The sequence below is a fragment of the Syngnathus leptorhynchus genome, chromosome 2 (genome assembly GCF_054491065.1).
Source record: "Syngnathus leptorhynchus isolate UIUO chromosome 2, UIUO_Slep, whole genome shotgun sequence".
Lineage (NCBI taxonomy): Eukaryota > Metazoa > Chordata > Actinopteri > Syngnathiformes > Syngnathidae > Syngnathus > Syngnathus leptorhynchus.
Window position 1 is genome coordinate 4,404,520 of NC_141196.1, and position 20,641 is coordinate 4,425,160.

The following is a 20,641-nucleotide window of genomic DNA, read 5'->3' on the forward strand; positions in this document are numbered from 1 at the left end:
TATGCACACACACACACACGCACACGCACACACACACGCACACACACACACATATATACCACCCCCTAAAAAAATAAAAAAAATCACTGCATATTTTACATTGACTTTCGCGGTCACATTTTATGGCCTGTAACATATCTGGGGCTCGGGGGCGGGGGCGTGACAGAACACCATGAACGCCCACCTTGGAGGCCAGCGAAGGTAGATGAGTGACAGCAGCACCGACCAATGGCGCCTTATGGCGGCTCAGAGCCAATCGCGGAAAGCGCGTGCGTGCGTCTGGTTGGAAGGATGGAGAGTATACTTCCGCGTCCAGTGTATGTGTATGTTGAAAAGAGAGGGAGGGGGGCGGGCGAGAAAGAGAGAGCGCGCGCGAGAGAGAGCTGTGATACGGCTGTATATATTCGCCGGCTGCACTATGTTCCTTTTAAAGACGAGCTTCTCCGTGCGCCGATTGACACTCAGAAATGTCGCCTGTTTGTGTGGCCCACCTGTAAAAGCGCGAGACAGGCACGAGCCAGGGGCTTCTCCTTTTTTTTTTTTTTTTTTTTTTTACTTATTTGATTCCTTTTTATTTCTGTGCCCCACCTTCCCTTTTCCCTTCCGACCCCTTCTCATTTTGTTCCTGCAAGGAAGTCATTTGTGTGTTTTGATTTAATAAATATTTTATTTCCCCATCCTCATTTTATGTCGTTTGTGTTTCTTTTATGTTTGAACTTTAAAAAATAATTATATTTTATATATACCATTGGCTACTTGGACGTCCGTAACTTTCATTTATAAAAACGGTAAGATGATGTTCTTTGCACGTTGTCTTGTGGCTGTCTTTGAACGGCGGACCATTTCTGGTTGCATGTGAACGCCGCGTGACGCGTTCAAGGTCCCTCGATCCGACGGGACAGACCAGAGAAGGATGGGGTGTATGTCTTGCTTAAGAATGCATGAATGAGCTCTGAAACGTTACGTTCACACCAGCGAAGACTGTTTTTTGGTGGTGTAGGATTTTGTCTTTCTCTCCCCCAAATGCGGGACACGGTCCGTGGAACTTGGTCTTTATCATAAATATCCCCTTGGATGCGATTTATTTCACGTGTCAATACCAATACAGCCTGTCTGTATAATTGATAGCCCCATTTAAAAGGAATCAGTAATTCAATTCCCCCTCTGTACTAGTAAACTGTGGTGGTCTAATTTGTATTATTTATTGAATTGTTTGATATTTTTTTTCATTGTGTCACATCCATTGGATTTATCGAGTACACCTGCGCCCAATCAAGTCATTATACCATTTCCGGGTCGACGCTGCGCCCTTTCTGATTGGCCGAGGACCCGATTAGTTTACTTATGCCGGCTGCGACCCCACCACCGCCCCCTATTCGCCCTCACGAAGACCGCAAAGTTCCATGAGAACTGACATTTAACAAGCCACGTCGCTTCAACACTTAACGGTAAGACGCCATTGCGTGTTAGTGTCGAATTGGTGCTCGCCCCCTAAAAAAAAAAAGTTTAAGATATGGCCGAACTTCGTGCACAGTTTTAGCGGAGCAGTGTTGTGAGCGCGTTGTTAGCCTCGTTGTTAGCTAATAGGGAGGAAGCTTCCTCGTTACCGGTGTCCCCCATCTGTGGCGAAAAGCCCACCGGCTCGTTGTGCTCCATGCATACTTTTGATGTTCTCGATATTTCAGTATATTACATATTCTATTATTTCAGTAGTCCGCACCGTTCTCTTCAATGGAAGTTTCTAGAGGAAAAAAAATGCGTGTCGATGGTCGGCTCCCGTGAGTGCGTGTAGGTTTTGGAAAAAAAGGAGGAAAAAATGCACACCCTGGCTGAAAATTCATTTTGCTGTCGTTTGAACACATGATATACAGTTTGCCTTCCAAAGTGTGCCCATTGTACGCTTGTTGAACAAAATGCTAATAAATACAAGGTGAGTTTAAACGTGACTTTTGCTTTTTTAACAAGCTGGCGCATGCGTGTGAGCAGCTTGCAGGTGTTGCGCTGTAGCGCAATTAAGCTTGGTGCTTCGAAGTCCGGTGAACTGTTGTAGCCGTTCTTCAGTCGGCTTTTTAGCAAAATGTATAAAATGTTTTTTTTTTATTTTAATTATGGAGCTTTTCAGCATTATGTTTGAATCAAACTTGTTTAAAAATAAAATCGTAGGTAAAGTAGCTGGTCTCTGTGTGGATTGTTCCAGGCGTTTCTCTGCATTTAAGTGGAACATTGGGAGGAGTCATTGTTTTAATGTATTTGTCTTCTGGCACTGTAAATGAGGCGACTTTACTGTAAGGCAACCACGTGACATCCATGGATGGATGGATGGATGGATGGATGGATGGATGGATCGATGGATGGATGGAGCTAATATGCAGTGAATGTGTGTGAGGTACCAAGGCAATTTTGATGAAGTGGGACAAAGTGTACTTAATTCATTAAGGGCGACTGGATCTGTCATTGGATTAAAATGACCTTTTTATAATATTGCATAGAAAGATACATGGCTACTCTATCCAGTGGTGTCCAAACGCTGTCCTCAAGGGCATGATTTTCTTGTCTCCTTGCTGCAACACACTGCCTTACATCAGGATACTCAAGCCTGTTCAGAGCTTGCCAGGATGGGCTGATGATTTGAATTCAGGTGTGTTGTAGCAGGAAGAACGGTGGCCCTTGAGGACCAGTGTTGGACAATCCTGCTCTATCCTATGTCAATTTGTCTAAATAACACTCCTCGCCAATGGATAGCAGATGGATAGATAGATGGATGGATGATGGACGGATAGATATTGGACATTTGAATATCATTTCAAACTCCTTAGAACTTTGCTTTTAAAGATATGGGATTAATTGATTTCCATGTGCATCTCAGTGTGAAGGCACATGCGACAAAGACTCTTTGTAACAACCCAGGCTTAACTTGGCTCTCTCTCTCTCTCTCTCTCTCTCACAATATGAAGCTTGTCACAGTCTAGGTGTAGTAAACCTGTACTATTTTCCTGTTTGGACAGAGCTGTGTTTTTGTTGTTGAAAGGACACAAAGTGATTTAGGTGCGCTTGATTTTTGAGAACAAGGTCACAATGTTTCAAGGAAGGTTTGCTGGAAATTTTTGGTTCAATTTCCATTTGAAGTTTAGAGGGCTTTATTTTGCAAATGATAAACAAGAGCCTTAAAACCCAAGAAGTTTTTGTGAATTCTTGGTTTGGTCTCATAAAATTCCCTTTTCTGAAGTAGCAATGTCACAAGAAAAGTCAAGTCGAGCCAATTGCCGCGGGTGTTGCATGTGCCTCCACTGTGAAGATATTTTGAATCATCACTTGTTGGGGGGGGGGGGGTCCCGCCCCCCCTGCTTTTTTTTTTTTTTTTCCAAGGACGGACATGCCGTGCGGCAGCTCGTCACGCACACTCGGTCAATCGTGTCCTCGGCGGAGGATTCGTGCCTCCCTCGCTTCAAGTGCTGGGTCGCATCAGCACACGCTGAGCTCACAGTTTGCCTTGAGGTCGCGCTTTAACGAGTTCGCCGCTTAGTCACAAACGCTCCGTTATGGAGCTTAAATGTTTACAAACACGAGCAGGACTATTAGTACTGGAGTTATCGTGTGGGGGGGGGAAACCACTATGTACAGTAAGGGATCGATGAGCACAAAGAAAGATTTACCTGAGCACCTTTTGCTTCCATTTCCAGGCCATTCCTAAAATTTCATTCTGCTAATTGCTTGCACTTGACAGTGTATCTCTCCTCCGCCAAACGTCTGTCTGTCTGTCTGGCACACAGTCAGTGCCTAGCGGTGTTGCGTCTCGCCAAGATATCCCATCCAAGTGTTTATCTAATGAAATATTTGTGCCTGCAAGCGGGACGCTGGCCAGTGTTTGTGCTTTTGAGCCAAGAATGAAAGGTGGAATATGCACCAGCCACAGATTGAAGAGACAATATGTGCTTTTGCCTGCCTTTTTTGTCGACCACAATGTCCAAATTTAATAAGATGAATCTGAAGAAGAAAAAAAAATACCGCCTGACCGATTAAATGGCCATGAGCCCCTTTTTACAATCTTAATGGGCCTGAGTAATGCAGATGAAACAAATGTTTTAGTATTCGCTAATAGATGTTGTCGCTCACAACGTAGTCCTCGTGCCTTTTGTCCACGAGTTGGAGCTGTGACTCCATTCAAGCTGGCAACTACGCATCTTCCCTGAGACATGACTGCGCCCCAACACCGACCACATTTACAACAATGGCAGAGTCCCAGTTGGCGCAGTGGAAATCCACTGGAGTATAAGATTTTGCTTGTACTACAGCAAAATCCGCTTCTGATAAACTCATGGCTCAATGTTTTTCTGCATGTTATTTAACTTTAATTCCTCTCTTGTCAAGTTTGACAAATAATAAAAGTTCTGACTATAGTTTGTTGTGGTTGTAAGCCTTAAGGCACCAAAAAGTTATTTAATTATTCTGCCAAATATTGGACTTGGGTTCAAGAAATCCATATTGATCGAGTCCTAATAAATCGGTCATATTTTTGTCAACAATTTGAATTCCCTTGATAATACCGAACTGATTCCTCAAGTGCAGCTGGTGTCACAATAGTGCATCTACCAATGCAAATTAGCATGCTAATGCTAAACAACTGCTTGTTTAGCGAGCACGACAGAAACAGAGCAGACAATAGTCTCAGGCATATATTTTTATTTTCTGTGGGAGTGACTACTGACTGTTGGGGGACCTTCCCTGCCTCCTCTTCTTGCTTATAAGCTGCGTGTCAGAACTGTGTGACTGGCCGCCAACGCTTGGATGGCGCTTATTGTCAGAGATATTTTATTTCTTTATTTTTGGTCGTCAAAATGATGGTGCCTGGTCGGGTTTTGGCGCGCGTTGGCCGTGGAATGTTGCCTTTGCTCTAACATGATTTTGTGTCAACATTTCAGAAGTCATCTCGACGCTAACATGGCAGTCAGACTGTGCGATGTGGCCTCTCTGCTTAGAAGTGGCTCGTGGGCGTCCGAGCCTTGGACCGGGGTGTGTGCCGCTCCTTTGTTGTTCTGACCTCATGTTAGCGCTTCTCGCAACCTTTCCTGTGTATCGCCGACAGCGCGGAAGTCACGTTAGCCGTGTAGCTTTACCTGCTTGAAGTCATGGGTGTATGAATGATGTTGATGGAATCCGTCCTTTTCCATGACTCTTCTCTTCTGGCCCGATTTTAGCAGGTGATAGCAGCCATGGAAACGCAGCTATCCAACGGGCCCACGTGCAACAATAACAACAGCAACGGGCCGTCGAACATCTCCAACAACTGTTCCTCGCCCGTGGAGCCGGGTAGCTTGGAGGATAGCAAGACCAACCTGATCGTCAACTACCTGCCTCAGAACATGGCCCAGGACGAGCTCAAGAGCTTGTTCGGGAGCATTGGAGAGATAGAGTCCTGCAAGCTTGTCCGAGACAAAATAACAGGTAAGCTGGGAGTTTTCCAAGCGACTCCCTGAACCGCTTATGCACTCAAACCATTTACACGTCAACTTGACTTGACCTCGTGTAAACGTTTGGAGGTTGAACGGCAAAATTCACTACAGGCGTTTGATTTCTGTGAATTTCTGAGGACTTGCGTGCCTTTGTGTGCCTCTTGCAGTGTCTCTGTTGCAACCTGCTGATGACTCGGCAAGCTCACCATTGCGAGGCTTCAAATGGCGTCTTCTCAGAAGGAAGTGGCCGCTGTGCTTCGACTGTCATCTGCAGGTTGCAACAGACCTTGAGACTGGGAACGTCACAGAAAGCCATACAGTGTAAAAAATATATATATACATTAAAAAGTTTAGAGTAGGTGAATTTGTCGTGAATTTTCACTGCAGAAAGCTTTCGGGTAGTTAAAAACCTACATTTCACAAACCACCTACCTATTGATAAACTTGAATGTCCAAATTTTAATGAGTAAAGGATTACATAAGCATGTTTTGACTTGGACTGTATTGACTCGAATCAATTAAATCTCGTCACGTTAAATCGTGAATTAAGGTGACAGTTGGGGAGCAGCCATTTGTAATTTTGAAATGCTCACAATATGGCATGTATTTAGGAAAATAAAAATAATTCCTGTACAAATGTACGGTGAACAAGCAAGTGTGATTTGGCGCTTGCAGGGCAGAGTCTCGGCTATGGATTTGTCAACTACGTGGAACCTAAGGATGCGGAAAAAGCCATCAACACCTTGAATGGGCTGAGACTTCAGACCAAGACCATCAAGGTAAGATGTCTCCAAAATCTAATTCGCGTTGAGGAGTGGAGCAGTGGCATAACGAGACTGGAGGGGGAGAAAAAAAAAAAAAAAAGGCTCCCTGGGAAGAGAGCATATTGTTAATCCGGGCACATGAGGGAAGCAGAACAGTTTCTATGGTTTCATGTGCTGTACAAGCGGCAGTATGCATTTACAGGGAGGTGGTGGCCATTAGCGTTCATCAGGCGGCAGGTGTGGCGGCGACGGCGGCGTAACCGTCTCGCTTTCCATATGCTGCCTGGGAGGAAAGAATAAGAGAGAGCAGGGTGGAGCAAAAGCGGCTATGACAAAGCTGCAGTGCCTGAAAGTGAGGGTGGGGGCTCTCACTGAAGACCACCTTGACATGTCTTACAACGCACGCAGAAGGAGCTTTGAAAGCAGCTCATTCCAAGCAAGCAAATGTACTGTCTTATTTAATAGCTGTATACATAAATGCATTCTGTTGCCAAACGATTAATTATACACAGTAGGCATGGATGCAAAAGGCTTGTCCGCCAAAAATGTTTCTGCCTGGTAGGTTACGGCGTAACAATAACACAAACATAAAATCATCTTAGCCTTAAAGTGGAAGTAAAATCAGACATTTTCTTTGCTGTCACATGTTCTATGCACTCCCACTTGACAGAACATGGCATTCTAATCAATATTATATAAGAATGAAGCAGAAAAATCCACCAGCCCTTTTTATTTGTACTGCCACCTGCTGGTGACTAAAAGTGATGTCGCAGAGCCCACGGTGCGCAATGACCTTCAGTTTCAAAGTTGCAGTTTCCAAACGTTCTCATTTTAACTTCTCATGGAACCGGTCCAAAGAGTCGAGTAAAAATAGACAACATGTCAACAGAGCTGGGATGATTTTTCCTCAGCCGCACTTATTGGCTTTTGTTGATTTACGATGAACTTTTATGGGGTCTTACAAAATGAGATGCAATAGCGCTCAAGGCCGCCTGTCTACCCCTTAGGTGTCCTACGCGCGTCCGAGCTCCGCTTCCATCCGAGATGCAAATTTGTACGTCAGCGGCTTGCCGAAGACCATGACTCAGGCGGAACTGGAGCAGCTCTTCTCGCAGTATGGCCGCATCATCACTTCACGCATTCTGGTGGACCAGGTGACTGGTGAGTCGGATGCGATGGCGGCTCCTCTTTTTATTTTTCATTTCCTCGGAGCTCCATCATGTTGCTGCTTGCTATCACGCCGAGCGCTCACTACATGATGACTTAAGACGACGACGGGCGTTTGGACAGCGCAGAATAGGCGCCGTTAATTCCACAAGTAGGCAGATGAGTTGACTGCATACTCGCATCAGCTTGAATGGGGTTTTCTCAAAACCATTTCGCTTTTATCGTTTTGTCCCCCAAAGAGACGGAACCAAATGACACAGCGGGGCCCTGCAAAATGCATCACGGGTGTATCGGTGCGAGATACCAAAATGCAATTTTCCACCCGACATGTTCATAAATATGCATGGAGTGGGTAGAATATGAAATGGGTGTAAAGTAGCGGGACTCGGGTGCGTCAGCGCCACTGGAGCGAGACCTGCGCCGTGGAGAGAAACGAAATGCATTTTTAGAGCGACTGCCGTGTGGAAGACGCCCCACTCGAATAAACATCAGGACGTTTGCCAAATCCGGGATTCCTTTAGCCACGCATATCGCATATGTTCCGTCTTGACGAATTCGCTTGCAGTTGTATCAAAAAGAATAACCGAGTCCATCCAAATGAACGTGCGTCATTTTCCAAAACTCGATTTTAAAGATCCAAGAGCCCTGAGGAAAATCTTTGCTTCCTGGCGGTGTATACAACTGTCTTTATTTTTTTTATTTTTATTTTTTTTAAATAAACTGAGTTACTCAAATGTATTTTACCAAACTATTTACCCTGGTTTCAAAATGCTGCAAGGCTCCTGTGAAGTCAAGATGTAGACCAAATGGAACCAAGCTTGATAACAAGAAGTCTGTGATATTTTTCTTAAAATCACTGTCAAATATCCTATGTTAAGTAGACTTGATGTGCTTTTTATTTTTTTTGCACCAATATAAACATCGGAGACCTTGAGTTCCTTGAAAGGCGCATTATAAATAAAATGTATAATTATTTTCAGTGACCAATATGTTACGCCACAGGTCTTTCCAGAGGTGTCGGCTTCATCCGCTTCGACCGGCGGGTGGAGGCGGAGGAGGCCATCAAGGGCCTTCACTGTCAGAAACCGCCCGGCGCCGCCGAGCCCATCACGGTCAAGTTTGCCAACAACCCCAGCCAGAAGAGCAACCAGGCGCTGTTGTCGCAGCTGTACCACTCGCCCAATCGAAGGTACCCGGGACCAATCGCACAGCAGGCACAACGCTTCAGGTAAAAGGGGCACAGCCAAACACATTTCAAATCCAAATCATTCCTTTCCTCAGTCAGTCAGTCACTGGGTGTCATCTCCAAGGGAGCCTTTCATTCACGTACGCAACCCGTCAACATCTTTTAACGAGTCGAACTGAATTGTTGTGTTTTTTTTCTTCACCCAGCACTAACATGCAGAAAAACGCAATTTAACGTCAATGGTTTTTGATTTTACCGTTAGTGCTAGAATGACGACGAAACGCACCAGAAACGTGAAGGGGAGACATTAAAATGATGGAAATGCTTTTAAGCTTACCACGAGGAATGTGAAGTACCGTGTGTGCATTTTAGCACCCACTGCAGAAAAGCTGACGTTAGTGTTAAGTAGCATTTATCTGCGCTTGAGCAAACCAACAAAAAAGTGAATCTGTTGCTGGGTCAGACGGCAGCACCTAACATGCTTGGAATTTCGCAAGCGACTCGCTCAAACTTTTGTGTATTTGGTTTTAAAATGGACAAAAATGCTGCTTAACATTCACATTATTTTTTTTCTTCTCAAACGCATATTTGCTTCCCATTTTTATGAGTTTCCATTCATTTTGGACTTTCACATTTTTCAGTTCAAATTGTTTTTCGACAATTTTATTAAATATGTTATTTGATTATTTTTAAATATATGAAGTGGATACTGATCATGAGTTGTGATTAAATAAAGTCTGCACGGATGGACGGTGATGCGCTCATCTCTGCTCATCTTGTGTTTTCAGGCTGGACAACCTGCTCAATATGGCCTATGGCGTGAAAAGGTTTGTGGCTTTTTACTCAGATATTTAGTTTTCTGTTCATTTTACAAGCCCTCAAAAATCTAGTTCTGTTCTGGACGTCCGAGTAATGATGCACAACATTAACCTGTGTAAGCAGGTCACTAAAAATGACAAATTGTGGACCTGCAGCATTACAGTTTGCGAAAAAAAACTAAACTATAAACACCAAGAGTAGAAATAACACAAAATTCACAAAACGGTAAAACCTTCTCTTCAAAATAGCATCGTTTGACATCGTGTACTTACAGTTGCGAAGCAATGGTAGCCCTGAAATGGACTCATGAATATTGCTCCAGGCGCTGCGAGGGTATGAGCAAAATGTCTCGTGGCTTTTGAGCACGGCGCATCGTGTCCCAACATGTCAGTACTGGGCGGCTTTGCGCTTTTCTGGGCCACTATTGCAGAGCGTTGCGCCGGCCCCGCATACACTGTACACGTACCGGGCTAGCTCACCTTGATCTTTTATGGACGGCCCCCATCTCCTTTTCACGTCTCTTGCATCAGACCTCTTTCAGGATGCGCCGGTGGCCGAGGGCACCGACAATAGAACGGGCCCCTTTCTCCCCGCTCCCACCCTTTCCGAACAAGTTCTCGCCTTGACGGCGATGCGCGCACCTGTCACGCTGGATGTTTGGCACGAGGCTAAGTGGAGCAAGTCATCTCGCGTGACAAGTCGCCCCCAACCTTTTCTGAGCGCTTTTGAATTTTGGTCCCTTCAAAACTGTGTTAATCAATATATTTTTTTATTTTTTTAGTGTGAGAGCCATACAACATAGTTCAAGTTGTTGCCCAACACCTTTTGTGTGGCATCACAGCACCACCATTTTTTTTCTTTTTTTTTTTTTTTTCTTCTTCTTTGGGTTGAGTTGACCGAGCAGCGTTTGTGTTTTGTCACAGCAGGCTCTCGGCCATGGCCATCGACGGGGTGACCAGCCTGGCGGGCATCAACATCCCGGGTCACAGCAACGGCTGGTGCATCTTTGTGTACAACCTGGCTCCCGACGCCGACGAGAGCATCCTGTGGCAAATGTTTGGGCCCTTCGGTGCCGTCACCAACGTCAAGGTCATTCGCGACTTCAACACAAACAAGTGCAAAGGCTTCGGCTTTGTCACAATGACCAACTACGACGAGGCGGCCGTGGCTATCGGAAGCTTGAACGGCTACCGCCTGGGCGACCGTGTGCTGCAGGTGTCGTTCAAGACAAATAAGACCCACAAAGCGTAAGCGCCGCGCAAATGCGCGCCCCGTCACATCACTTTCTTTTCCGCGAGCACTTTCGTTTTGTGCTCTCGTCGTTCCGTATTGTTGTGATTCTGTTTTCGTTTCGCTTGGTTCAGTTCTCGTTTCGCTCCGGCAAATTTTTCCCAAACTTTTTCTTTTTTCTTTTTGCTTGTCTAACTTTTCAACGTTCTCCGTTTTGTCTGCGCTTACTGTCTAATGGATGAAAAGACAAAAAAATTCTTAAAGCAAGTACCTTGCCAAAGAGCTCCGAACCTCTTTGATGTGGGTTTAAAAAGCGTCTATTTTTATAAAAAGAGAAATTTGGAGAAACTTTTTACAGGACCTGGAAGATAAATGATGATCAAAAAAAATATTTTGTCTTTGCGAAATATCTTCATATGACACCTTATGATGCTTTGAAACTTTATGAGAAAGTTTGCAGCAGGAGAGAGTTACGGCATAAACGCTCGCCGTTTGCCGTCTTTGTAGTTGAGCCTTTCGGCAGCGATTTGCGACGCCGTCTGATTGCCAAGCGCACTCGGATCAGGTCTTCCCGGCCGGCGTAGTGTGGCGGACCTACCAGGTCCGGTCGCACTCCTCATTCAAAAAGTTTTTTTTTTTTTTTTTAATATTGAGAGAGGAAAAGAAAGCTAAGTTAAGTATGTAAATAAGATTTTGGAGGGGCTATTTGGCTAGCTTGTGCTTTGAGTTTGATACTTTAAATTTTCGGGATGCCTCAAGTGGAAATCCTTACCTTGGTTTGCCAGATGAGGTGTTCACGGTACATTTAATTTGTCATTGGTTTGTTCTGTAAAATAGTCTTGTCAAAAAAACACAAAAAAAGTGGGGGAAAAAATCTATTGGAGATTTTGATTTTGTTTTCTATTTAACCCTTCTAGATATATGTTAAAATTGTCTTACAAACCACACTTTGGAACTCTGATTATCTTTTTGTTGATTCATATTCACTTATCTACGAATATGTACTATTGCGTGATGCATATATGGACCTGTCGTCAATGTATAATGGCTTCGTCCACTTGAGCGGTGAGAACGACGTAGTTGTCATTGATTGGATGGTAGCGGTTGACGACAAACTAATAGACAACAGCGTGTGATATATGCATTATGAATATCTTTGTTCTTCTTGCTTCGAGTTTCCTCCCATTTGTGTTTGTGCCTGTCGACTTTGTTTTGATCGTGAAGATATTCATTGAAGTTGTGAAGTCTAACTTGATTTGGGTTGAGTTGTTTTCTTTTGTTGGAACTTTGGTCTTTAAAGAGGATGTACATATTTTGTTTTGTTAATATTTTGGTATTGAGTCCCAATCTCCCCCCCCTCCCCCCGCACACACAATTGAGTACATCAATAAAATAAGTTTGAAGGGCAAATACTTTTTCTGTCGATTTATTTTAAATAGATTTTCAAAAATTTAAAATATTAACTTAAATGGAAATTAGAAACGCAACTTGTAAATTGCTAAATGTGATTTATTTAATTTTTTTTTTTTAATTCTTCCATAACTGCCAAAATGCCCATTTCGATTTGAGAAAATAAACCCTGCAATAAACAAAAGACGACGGCACGACCAGTTCCCCAACTAATGAGTTTCCGACTCATTAAACTCACATTGCTGTTTTGCGATAAATTCTTCCAGATTAGAAAAAACACAAAAATTAAGTATGCGCCAAATAGATAAGCCCCCTGTCAAACCCAAATCAGTATTCTGATAACGACTCACTTGTGCCTGACTCGGCTGCACGTTGCCATAGCAACCCGATAGAAAGGCCACCATAGGGTTTTCGCCGCATCTGCTCTCCCTTCCACTTAAACCCGGCCGGCTCTTCAGACGCACGAGCGCTATTTTCCCCTTTGCCGAGATTAGCGGTGAAAGCTCAATACTGTCCCGGCACAAATGGCGTATGTTGGCAATTATGGAAATGTGCGGACTCCGAGTGGCGAGGTCAAAAGTACTACGACTGTCTCTCCTGCGCTCGTGGCTGGCTCCCCGACAAATGACCTTGGCCATTGATTCCGTATACACTTGGTTGAATAAAGCCTGACAATATCATGTATCTTTAAAAAGAACTTGTAAAAAAGCTTTACTGTTTATCATGCTTTTAAAAAAATATATATATATATATATATATATATATATATATATTACATTTCTGTAGGGGGCGCTACAGACCCTTTTTTCTTATAGTTGTTTGACAACTTGAAAATATAAAACTTTTCGCAAGGCCCGATGTGCACCATAATAATTAACATTTCTACAGAAACAATAGGGACCTTACAATGCATGTCACATTTCCATACGTCTTTATTCCGTGTTCGTTTTTTACATTCTACCATTATGGCTACCGGCTTTTCAGACATGAGTCTTTGGAAACGCTGCGTGTCAGTCAGTCGTATGCGTTGACTCACTGGAAACACTAAAGAAATGGTATCAGCCGTGTCAGTCCCAAACACTGCCCATTGTCTGATATTCCGTTTTGTGAAGAGGCGTTGGAGTGTGTCATTAACTCGTTCAACGCGAGGTCATTCCCATCCTGCCTGCGTGCGTTCACCATCAGGCCGCTTAATTGTGATTGCGGCCCGATAGAATGGCAACCCTTTCGAGATAATTAGCCACGCTGTTTTTGGTCAATGCAGAATCCGCAGTTAATCTTACCGAGATGTCATTCATTTGCATCCGATTTTGATTTTATGACCTTCAGAATGATATTGTTCAGGAATTAACCCGACTCAAAAAAGTGACCAGAAACTTATATAACTAGCATTATCTTACATCCTGAATTATTTTCGTCAGGCACAATGTGTTAAACTCAAGGCCAGATTCGGCCCATCATGTAAATGATGGTATGTGACTCCACGAAGGCCAACGATGTCAACTTCATGTTTCCTGCTAAAACATCAAAATTGTACATTTTGGGACACAACAAAAAGGAGTTTGACACCCAAGCTTAAGGTATGTACAAAAACAGAAAACTGAGTGGAAGAGACTTCCTGACATATTTATAAATGATGGTGCAACTAAAATGAAGGTGATACTGTGGCCTTAAAAATTTAAATTAAAAAAAGTTGCTTTTATCTGTGTTATTGGAATTCGAATTGGAAGTTGGAATAAATGATGCTAAATTGGGAATTTTGGTGTTTTCTGTCATGTGTGGGTGGAATGCACTCCATTTTGTTTCAAGCTAATTCATGGGGTTTGACTTTAGAGCGACGTATGTTTGCAAATACACCACGTTTGTCTTTTACCTTATCCAACCACCCCCCTGTCAGTTTGCCTCCACCGGAGAGGTTGAAATGCTGATACAGAAGTTAGCGTTCCATCCCGCCAGAGCACACCAATTGACACGCAATGCACACGTTTGTCCTTTGACTTTCCCTAGGCCTGGGTGATGGGGCGGCGGAACATCATGAAGACGTACGATGCTGTCGCGCAGCATTTTACCACACTCATTTCTCATTAGGGCGGCTGATGTCATTGTAACAAAGTCTGGAAGCGCTCCACAGTATGACTTGAGTAATAGTAATTCAACCAATTTTCAATGGATATTTATTAATTGGATAAGTCACATTTATTTATAAAGCCCTTGATCACAGAAACATATGTTTTTTATACTCTAATATTTTTTAAATAATTTGGAAATTAAATGTTAAACAGGTTGATGATTTTTTTTTGTGGAAACAACTATAAATTACAAGACATGGTCAAAGCTTTTGTAAATTCCACCATAAAAACAAAAAGTGAACATTTTTCAAAAAATCTAATTATTTGATGTGGACTAGATTATTTACATTAGGCTTTACACGATCAGGATTTGGGAGCCGATCACTGATAAGCAAACCAACCTAGTCCAGCCAAAATCATGAAAAATTGACATTAATTGAAATACACTGGTGGGAATGTAATAAAGTCTCCCCAAAACGCCAATAATCATTCAAAACCTGGAAAATGGGGCGTCTGTTGGGCATACATTCAGTAATTGTTTTAATGAAGGATACCAAAATGTCTATTTTTGCTGTCTCGGTACCAAATAAGGCGCCTAGAGTGTGGAGCTAGTCACAGTGTTGATCTGTCTCCCGGACCGACACTTTGCATTCAACCGCGATATGAACGTGACGTACTGGAAAGGTCAAGCAGGCAGCTTTGAAGCGGAAAGACTGACAGCCGACGAGATTCTAAGTAACAACCGGGGAACAAAGACTACGACCACGGCGTATAATTGAGTGCGGGAGTGTGGGAGGGAAGGCTTGGCCGTGAATCACCACAAATATGACTGACAGACGCGTGACGTGCAGCCAAGGGACAATGGGGAGGCGGGGTGGCGACATTTGCGACGGCGTCATGTGGGTCGGATCTAAAGCGACAGCCAGTCGAGACGCCCGTCCATCCGTCGGCGTTCGGAAGACAACGAAATGTCTCACTGAAAAACATCAACACGGTGGTTTCAACCCTGGGAAGGTACTGTACCATCTTCCCCTGTTATGTCGCCTATTTTTTTTTTATGGAACTTTTTGTACGTACGAACATTCACGTTGGGAACATTTCAGACATGCTAACACTTTCTTGTAAGTATTTAGACCCCCCCCAACAGTCCAACAGTAAAATTAGTTATTTCTCAAAATAAAGTAGCTTCTCTACTTTGTAAAGTAACGTGAGACACAAAGGATGCTAATAATATTAATGTTAGCTTTCTGGTTAGCAAGTCTCAAGTATTTTACACGCTGCTGATTGCATAGGTTCATTACAAGAACGAGAAATATCCTCAAGTTACATTTACTTTATACAAGTAACAAATATCTCGGAGTAATGGTTGTCGCTCTCCTAAATGTGATTTTACGTTGAACGTATAGCAGTGACTCTTGAGCACGTTTTAGATTTTTGTTTCCCTCTACCGAGATCCCCAAAAATGTATTCAAAACAAAGCCACAAAAGAACAACACGGGAAGAAGTCGGCCATCTTGCGTTGCCACACACGAAGCGCCTCTAACTTGAATACATTAATTTGTCTGCCGCCTTTTCACGCCATTTTCTGTCTCCACAGTGAGAGTGCCCCAGTGTCGCATAGGGTTTCGAGTCCATAAAGTCACGCAATGTTCCAACAAGTTTTTTTTTTTTTTTTTTTTTTTTCATGTTACAAAGAACTTGACGGAATGACTTTTCCTTTGACTTTTTGTGACTTCTCTTTTTTTGTGCCACACTCGAAGCACAACCACTTCCACGCAATAAATAATGCAGACGGTGAAGATAGCAGCTCTGCCAACTTGGGCTTCGGGGGCTTTTCTTCAATATCGGCCCGATGCTCCACAAGAACGATCAAGCAGCCTGTGATTCTCGCTCGTTTATTATTGGCAAAGACCCATTAGTTGGAGGACCGGAGGGCAGGGGGAGTGAGCGCCAGATAGAAGGCCGCTGGTTTATGTGTCTGTCAATGTCATATCTTTTCAAGATCATGCTTCAAGGGTGATGAAAGCGGGGAAGCTGGGGAGGGTGGCGGAGTGGGTACATAGCTGAGAGGGTGCTGGTAGGTCTGATGACCTTCAGCTGACTTGATGCTACCAGATAGTCATCTTCTTTTTTCGGGGGCTGTGAAGCCTGAAGAATAACATGGAAAGCAGACTAAAGCCGCATGACTTCTCATGGAAAAATAAATCCGCTGCAGTAAGACATGAAGCGATATTTCTCAAAGTCGCATTTGCTATCAATTTTGTCGGATCAAAAAATATATATATATATCACATTTGACCTCCGGAAGTCAGAGCTGTCAACCAATAGAAATTCACTTCCTCAATAATTTATTTGAATTTTCGTATTGTCAAAATTCTGTCTTATATTGAAGGCATATCAAGGCATTGTTATTTCACAAGTGAACATGAATGCTTCTAGGAATAAAGAAATCACATGATTATTGAGTTAGTTGTGACATTTAAACAATGCACACAAAGAAAAAGCAACCGCAGCTTGAAAAACAAACATCTGAAAGTTCACCGACTTAGTTTTATCAGTTAGTGACCCTTTTTTGTCAATGTTTTGCATCATACTGTGGGACAAAATGAAATTTTTACAAGTGGCCTTATCAGTGACTACTAACCTAACATTGCCCAATGGAGGTGTCAATTGGAGTATTCCGATTCTACTTCTTGATGCGAATTGTCTTTTTTTTTTAGAGTTAAGGCGTTCGCAGACAGCCAGAGGAGCTCCCGCCCACTAAATGGCCCGGTACAGGAACTCAGCAGGCTAACCCCGCCGGCTGCCTGGCAACCACCTTGGCTTTGTACCTAATTGGCAGTGTGCATGAAAATGATTCCCCCCCTTTGATGTAAAAATATCACAATTTATAATTCATCCCGTAATGGGTTGATTAAGGGAAAGAGAAAAGAGTGTCTGTGTAGAGTGAGTTCACTCTGTAACAACTGGGCGATGATGAATATGCATGATGATGATGATGTAACAAACGCCTCAGAGCTGACCTAGTTGTACGTCTCTCCCCCGCTCACAACTTCTTCCGGGGCCACTGTCAACAAAACGTTCGGTGCTCCGGAGTCTCCTTGGGTAGCGGCAAGGCCAGCCTAGTTCAAGATGTATTTATCTTACTGGGAAAAAAAAAAAAGAGGCACCTCCAACAGGATTGAACTATTTTTGTATCACAGTATAACAAGAGAAAGACAATTTTGATTATGCTATGACTATGAATCAAACAAGGTTACAAAATTAACTGTATTATATATATATCGTAAATGATAAATACTGGACAAATATACAATAAAGCACAGGCGACGGAGTCAAACCACAAAAATGAGAAATCAATTATAAAAAAAAAAGGCTGGCAAATCACCCAATTAAATTCAATACACTGCTGAAGTGCTCAAAGCTTCACCTCTCTGTTGTGCCGCAAATGTGAAGTGAAGTAGGTCCCCACACGAGAGAATACTAGTCTGCACATTCTCATAGAATATCGTTATCCACCATCTTGGTCGGCTGCCAACCGCGAGTTTGCTCCAGGAAAAAAAAATCTATTTCCGCCAACACGAGAGAGAAAAAGCAAAGTGGCAAACGCCTCCACATTCGACTTTTCATTTGACGTGTGAAAATGGGCTAATTTGGCGGATACCTCCAATGGTTCCGATTCAATAGATTCCTCCTGAGGTTACTGGAACGTGTGAGTAGGGGTCAGCGAAGGATTGCACCTTCAATTTAAGTAGGGCCGTGGAGGGTGGCTGTGAACAAGTGGTGCTGACACGGGAATCATTATCAACATTCCAAATATCTCATTCTGCGTTTTGTTGTAGCACAGCTTTAGGCCTCCCCCCCAAGTGACAACATTCCCATGGGAGTAAATAAACAGCCTGACCATTAATTTAAGGAAATACGCCAAGTGTAGCATTCAATATATTCAAATCGGATTTTGTTTTTACACCGAAGGAGGATAGACATATAGAGGTTATTTATTTGCACTTATTTTGGGAATCTCAGCTGACATAATTTGGATGGGTAGATGATTCACAAAATTAGCTGGAAAAATAAATCAAGTCTAATTGATAAATCAATTCTATTTTTAAAAATGGCCAATTCTCGATTTCCAATTTCGCAGACCACCTGCAATACCGCCACAGACCACCAAAGGGCCGCACACCAACCGTTGACCATCCATGGTGTAGATAATCGGATTTTTAGCACAGTGGAACCTCTCAAATTGAAGAGGCCAAATAAAGGCCGATCTGTGTTAATAAAGAGTCCAGCCAATATTTGTGGAATTATATAGCCCAGCGCAATTTCGAAAATAAAATGCTCCAATTCAAGGCCTCCCCACGACGAGACACCTTCCTCCATCTTGGCCAATAAACGCCCCCTGGTCACTATTTATAGTAAAGTGTTGATTTTTGAGTAGCGAAACCATTAAAATTGAAGACCCTCGACTGACTGCCTCCCTGATGGATATCTACTTCAGAAGAGACGCCTCCTTCACCGGCGTAAATAAACAGCCCGGCCGCTATTCGAGGAATGCCTTCATCTTTGGAATCGCTTGAAGCAAGCAGTCCACAAAAAAAAAAGCTTAGCAACCTAATCATAACATTCCTACAAAACCCTTGTTCAATATTTAAGGAAATACTTCAAGTAGCCCTTAAAAGTCATTCACTAAAATAATGTATAAGTAAAATAATGGACCTTAGACTTCTATAGCTGTCAATGGCTGTAGAGTATTCATCTACAGTGGGAACCGCTCAAGTATGTAAATAAATAATAAATAAAATTCCAACTGCAGTTGAGTAAATATTTTTAGAAAGTCAATGTCAAGTATGTTTTGTACAAGGCAAAAAAGTAATTATTGGGAAGAGAACTGCTCTCCCACGAGCGCAGTTGGGGGATTTACCACACTCAATTCCCAAAGCCTCCCTGTAATAATTGCGCGTGAGGGGAATGCGGGTAGGTCGCCTGATTTCTCCGCAGACGTCGCAGCCCCGAGAAAGGTTTGGCTTCGGCTCATCCCGACCATCTGGCGGCCACCGCGATGTGCAACTTCTAATTGGAAGCACGGTGATGGGAGGCAATAGAAACATGGCCGCCAGATGGACAAGCAGGGATTCTTCACTTCTACTCTGTCGTATAAACGGGAATTCAGAACATTCCCCGAGATTCAACCAGTAATCAAATTTTAAGGCGAGTGTCTTTTCTAACAGTACAGTAGTCAAATTGAACACCGATCGGATGTTGTCGTATTTTGCTGTCCCAATATTTCATGGCATCTTGCGTAAACGAGCTGGCAGATCAAACAAGCATTACATCCGTGACTAATGGTGTCTCATTATTGGTTCCGCCCCGCATCGTTTATAAAGCGATCCAGTTCGGTGTTTGATCTCTCGTGAAGCCGCTCATCGCTCAAACAAAACATCGCATCGCAGATTATCGGCCTGCGATTAAACGGCTGTTTTCCTCCCACGTCACTCGTCGCGACACGCAAATGTAGGTTGATCTCACTTTGGTTCAGTTGTATACAACCCCCCCCAACATTTGGCAAATTGATTCCCTTCGCCGCCATCGATGACTCCTGTAATCCTGTTTTAATTAGGAAAGATGTAACGCCTTAAAATCAGGCACGTTTTCTTTCCCGCAGCTACGCCACGCTGGCAACAAATCAATCACCAAGGCACCGGTTGCTGCGGTGACGGATAAAATGGGGGAGGTGTTTTTATGTGCCTAAAGAGGTAAATGAGTGGAAGTCACTTGAGGTTGAGAATTTTTGTCCGGCCCAAATAAACTCCGCCTCCCCGGATAGACTCCGCCCTGATCAGAGTAAATAAACAGCCTAGGAATAAATCCATCCATCCATTTTTTTGTCCCCACGGGGGTCGCGGGCGTGCTGGAGCCTATCCCAGCCATCATCGGGCAGTCCTTAATGGACACCCTGAACCGGTTGCCAGCCAATCGCAGGGCACACAGAGACAAACAACCATCCGCACTCACACTCATACCTAGGGACGATTTAGTCTTCAATCGGCTTACCAAGCATGTTTTTGGCATGTGGGAAGAAACCGGAGTGCCCGGAGAAAACCCACGCGGACACGGGGAGAACATGCAAACTCCACACAGGGTGGTGGAATCGAACCCACACCCTCCTAACGTGCTACCCAGTGCGACACCGAGCCGCCTCAGGAATAAATCAATTTTAATAAAAATGCTAAAAGCAAAGGCCTCCTCCCCATAGTATGAAACGGCAGTAGTAAAACTTGAGAGGCATCAATAGGGTTAACAAATGACATCTTTTCTCCAAGCGCGATACAAGTCAATGAAGCGTTTCATGCTAATGAGAGTTGGCTTTTGCGGAAACTTTTCCTCCGATTACTTTCAAGCCATCTGTCGGTGCGAAAGCGCCACTTGGAACAGACTGTGTTCCTCCACTCTCTGAACATTATTTGGACAATATTTCAGCGCACGCCGCGTGCTAACGGCCAGAACGAGGCCATTAGCCGATGAAAACAGACGGAGCCCCAGCAC

At 43.5% G+C, this 20,641-nt stretch overlaps 1 protein-coding gene across 5 annotated transcripts; it reads left to right on the forward strand.

Annotated features, from left to right (window-relative positions):
- Window positions 1-1,307: 1,307 nt before the first annotated feature.
- On the forward strand, window positions 1,308-12,018 carry elavl2 (ELAV like RNA binding protein 2). 5 transcript variants are annotated; one of them, XM_085905767.1, is made up of 8 exons: window positions 1,308-1,448; window positions 4,920-5,010; window positions 5,199-5,442; window positions 6,126-6,229; window positions 7,222-7,375; window positions 8,384-8,609; window positions 9,356-9,394; window positions 10,310-12,018. In XM_085905767.1, exons 2-8 carry the CDS (start codon window positions 4,939-4,941, stop codon window positions 10,635-10,637), a joined length of 1,167 nt encoding a protein of 388 aa, XP_085761893.1. In that variant the 5' UTR covers window positions 1,308-1,448; window positions 4,920-4,938; the 3' UTR covers window positions 10,638-12,018. The 5 variants fall into 5 exon arrangements, with proteins under 5 accessions (XP_085761893.1, XP_085761892.1, XP_085761891.1 ...); XM_085905766.1 differs by having other exon boundaries at window positions 1,309-1,448; window positions 5,196-5,442; XM_085905765.1 differs by lacking the exon at window positions 1,308-1,448 and adding an exon at window positions 1,823-1,930.
- Window positions 12,019-20,641: the final 8,623 nt, after the last annotated feature.

What these genes read in the sequence shown, in the direction of transcription:
- elavl2 (XM_085905764.1), top strand. An exon ending in CAGCAGGCACAACGCTTCAG is followed by an intron (nt 8,610 to 9,355) that starts GTAAAAGGGGCA and finishes TTGTGTTTTCAG; the next exon opens with GCTGGACAACCTGCTCAATA. An exon ending in ATGGCCTATGGCGTGAAAAG is followed by an intron (nt 9,395 to 10,309) that starts GTTTGTGGCTTT and finishes GTTTTGTCACAG; the next exon opens with CAGGCTCTCGGCCATGGCCA.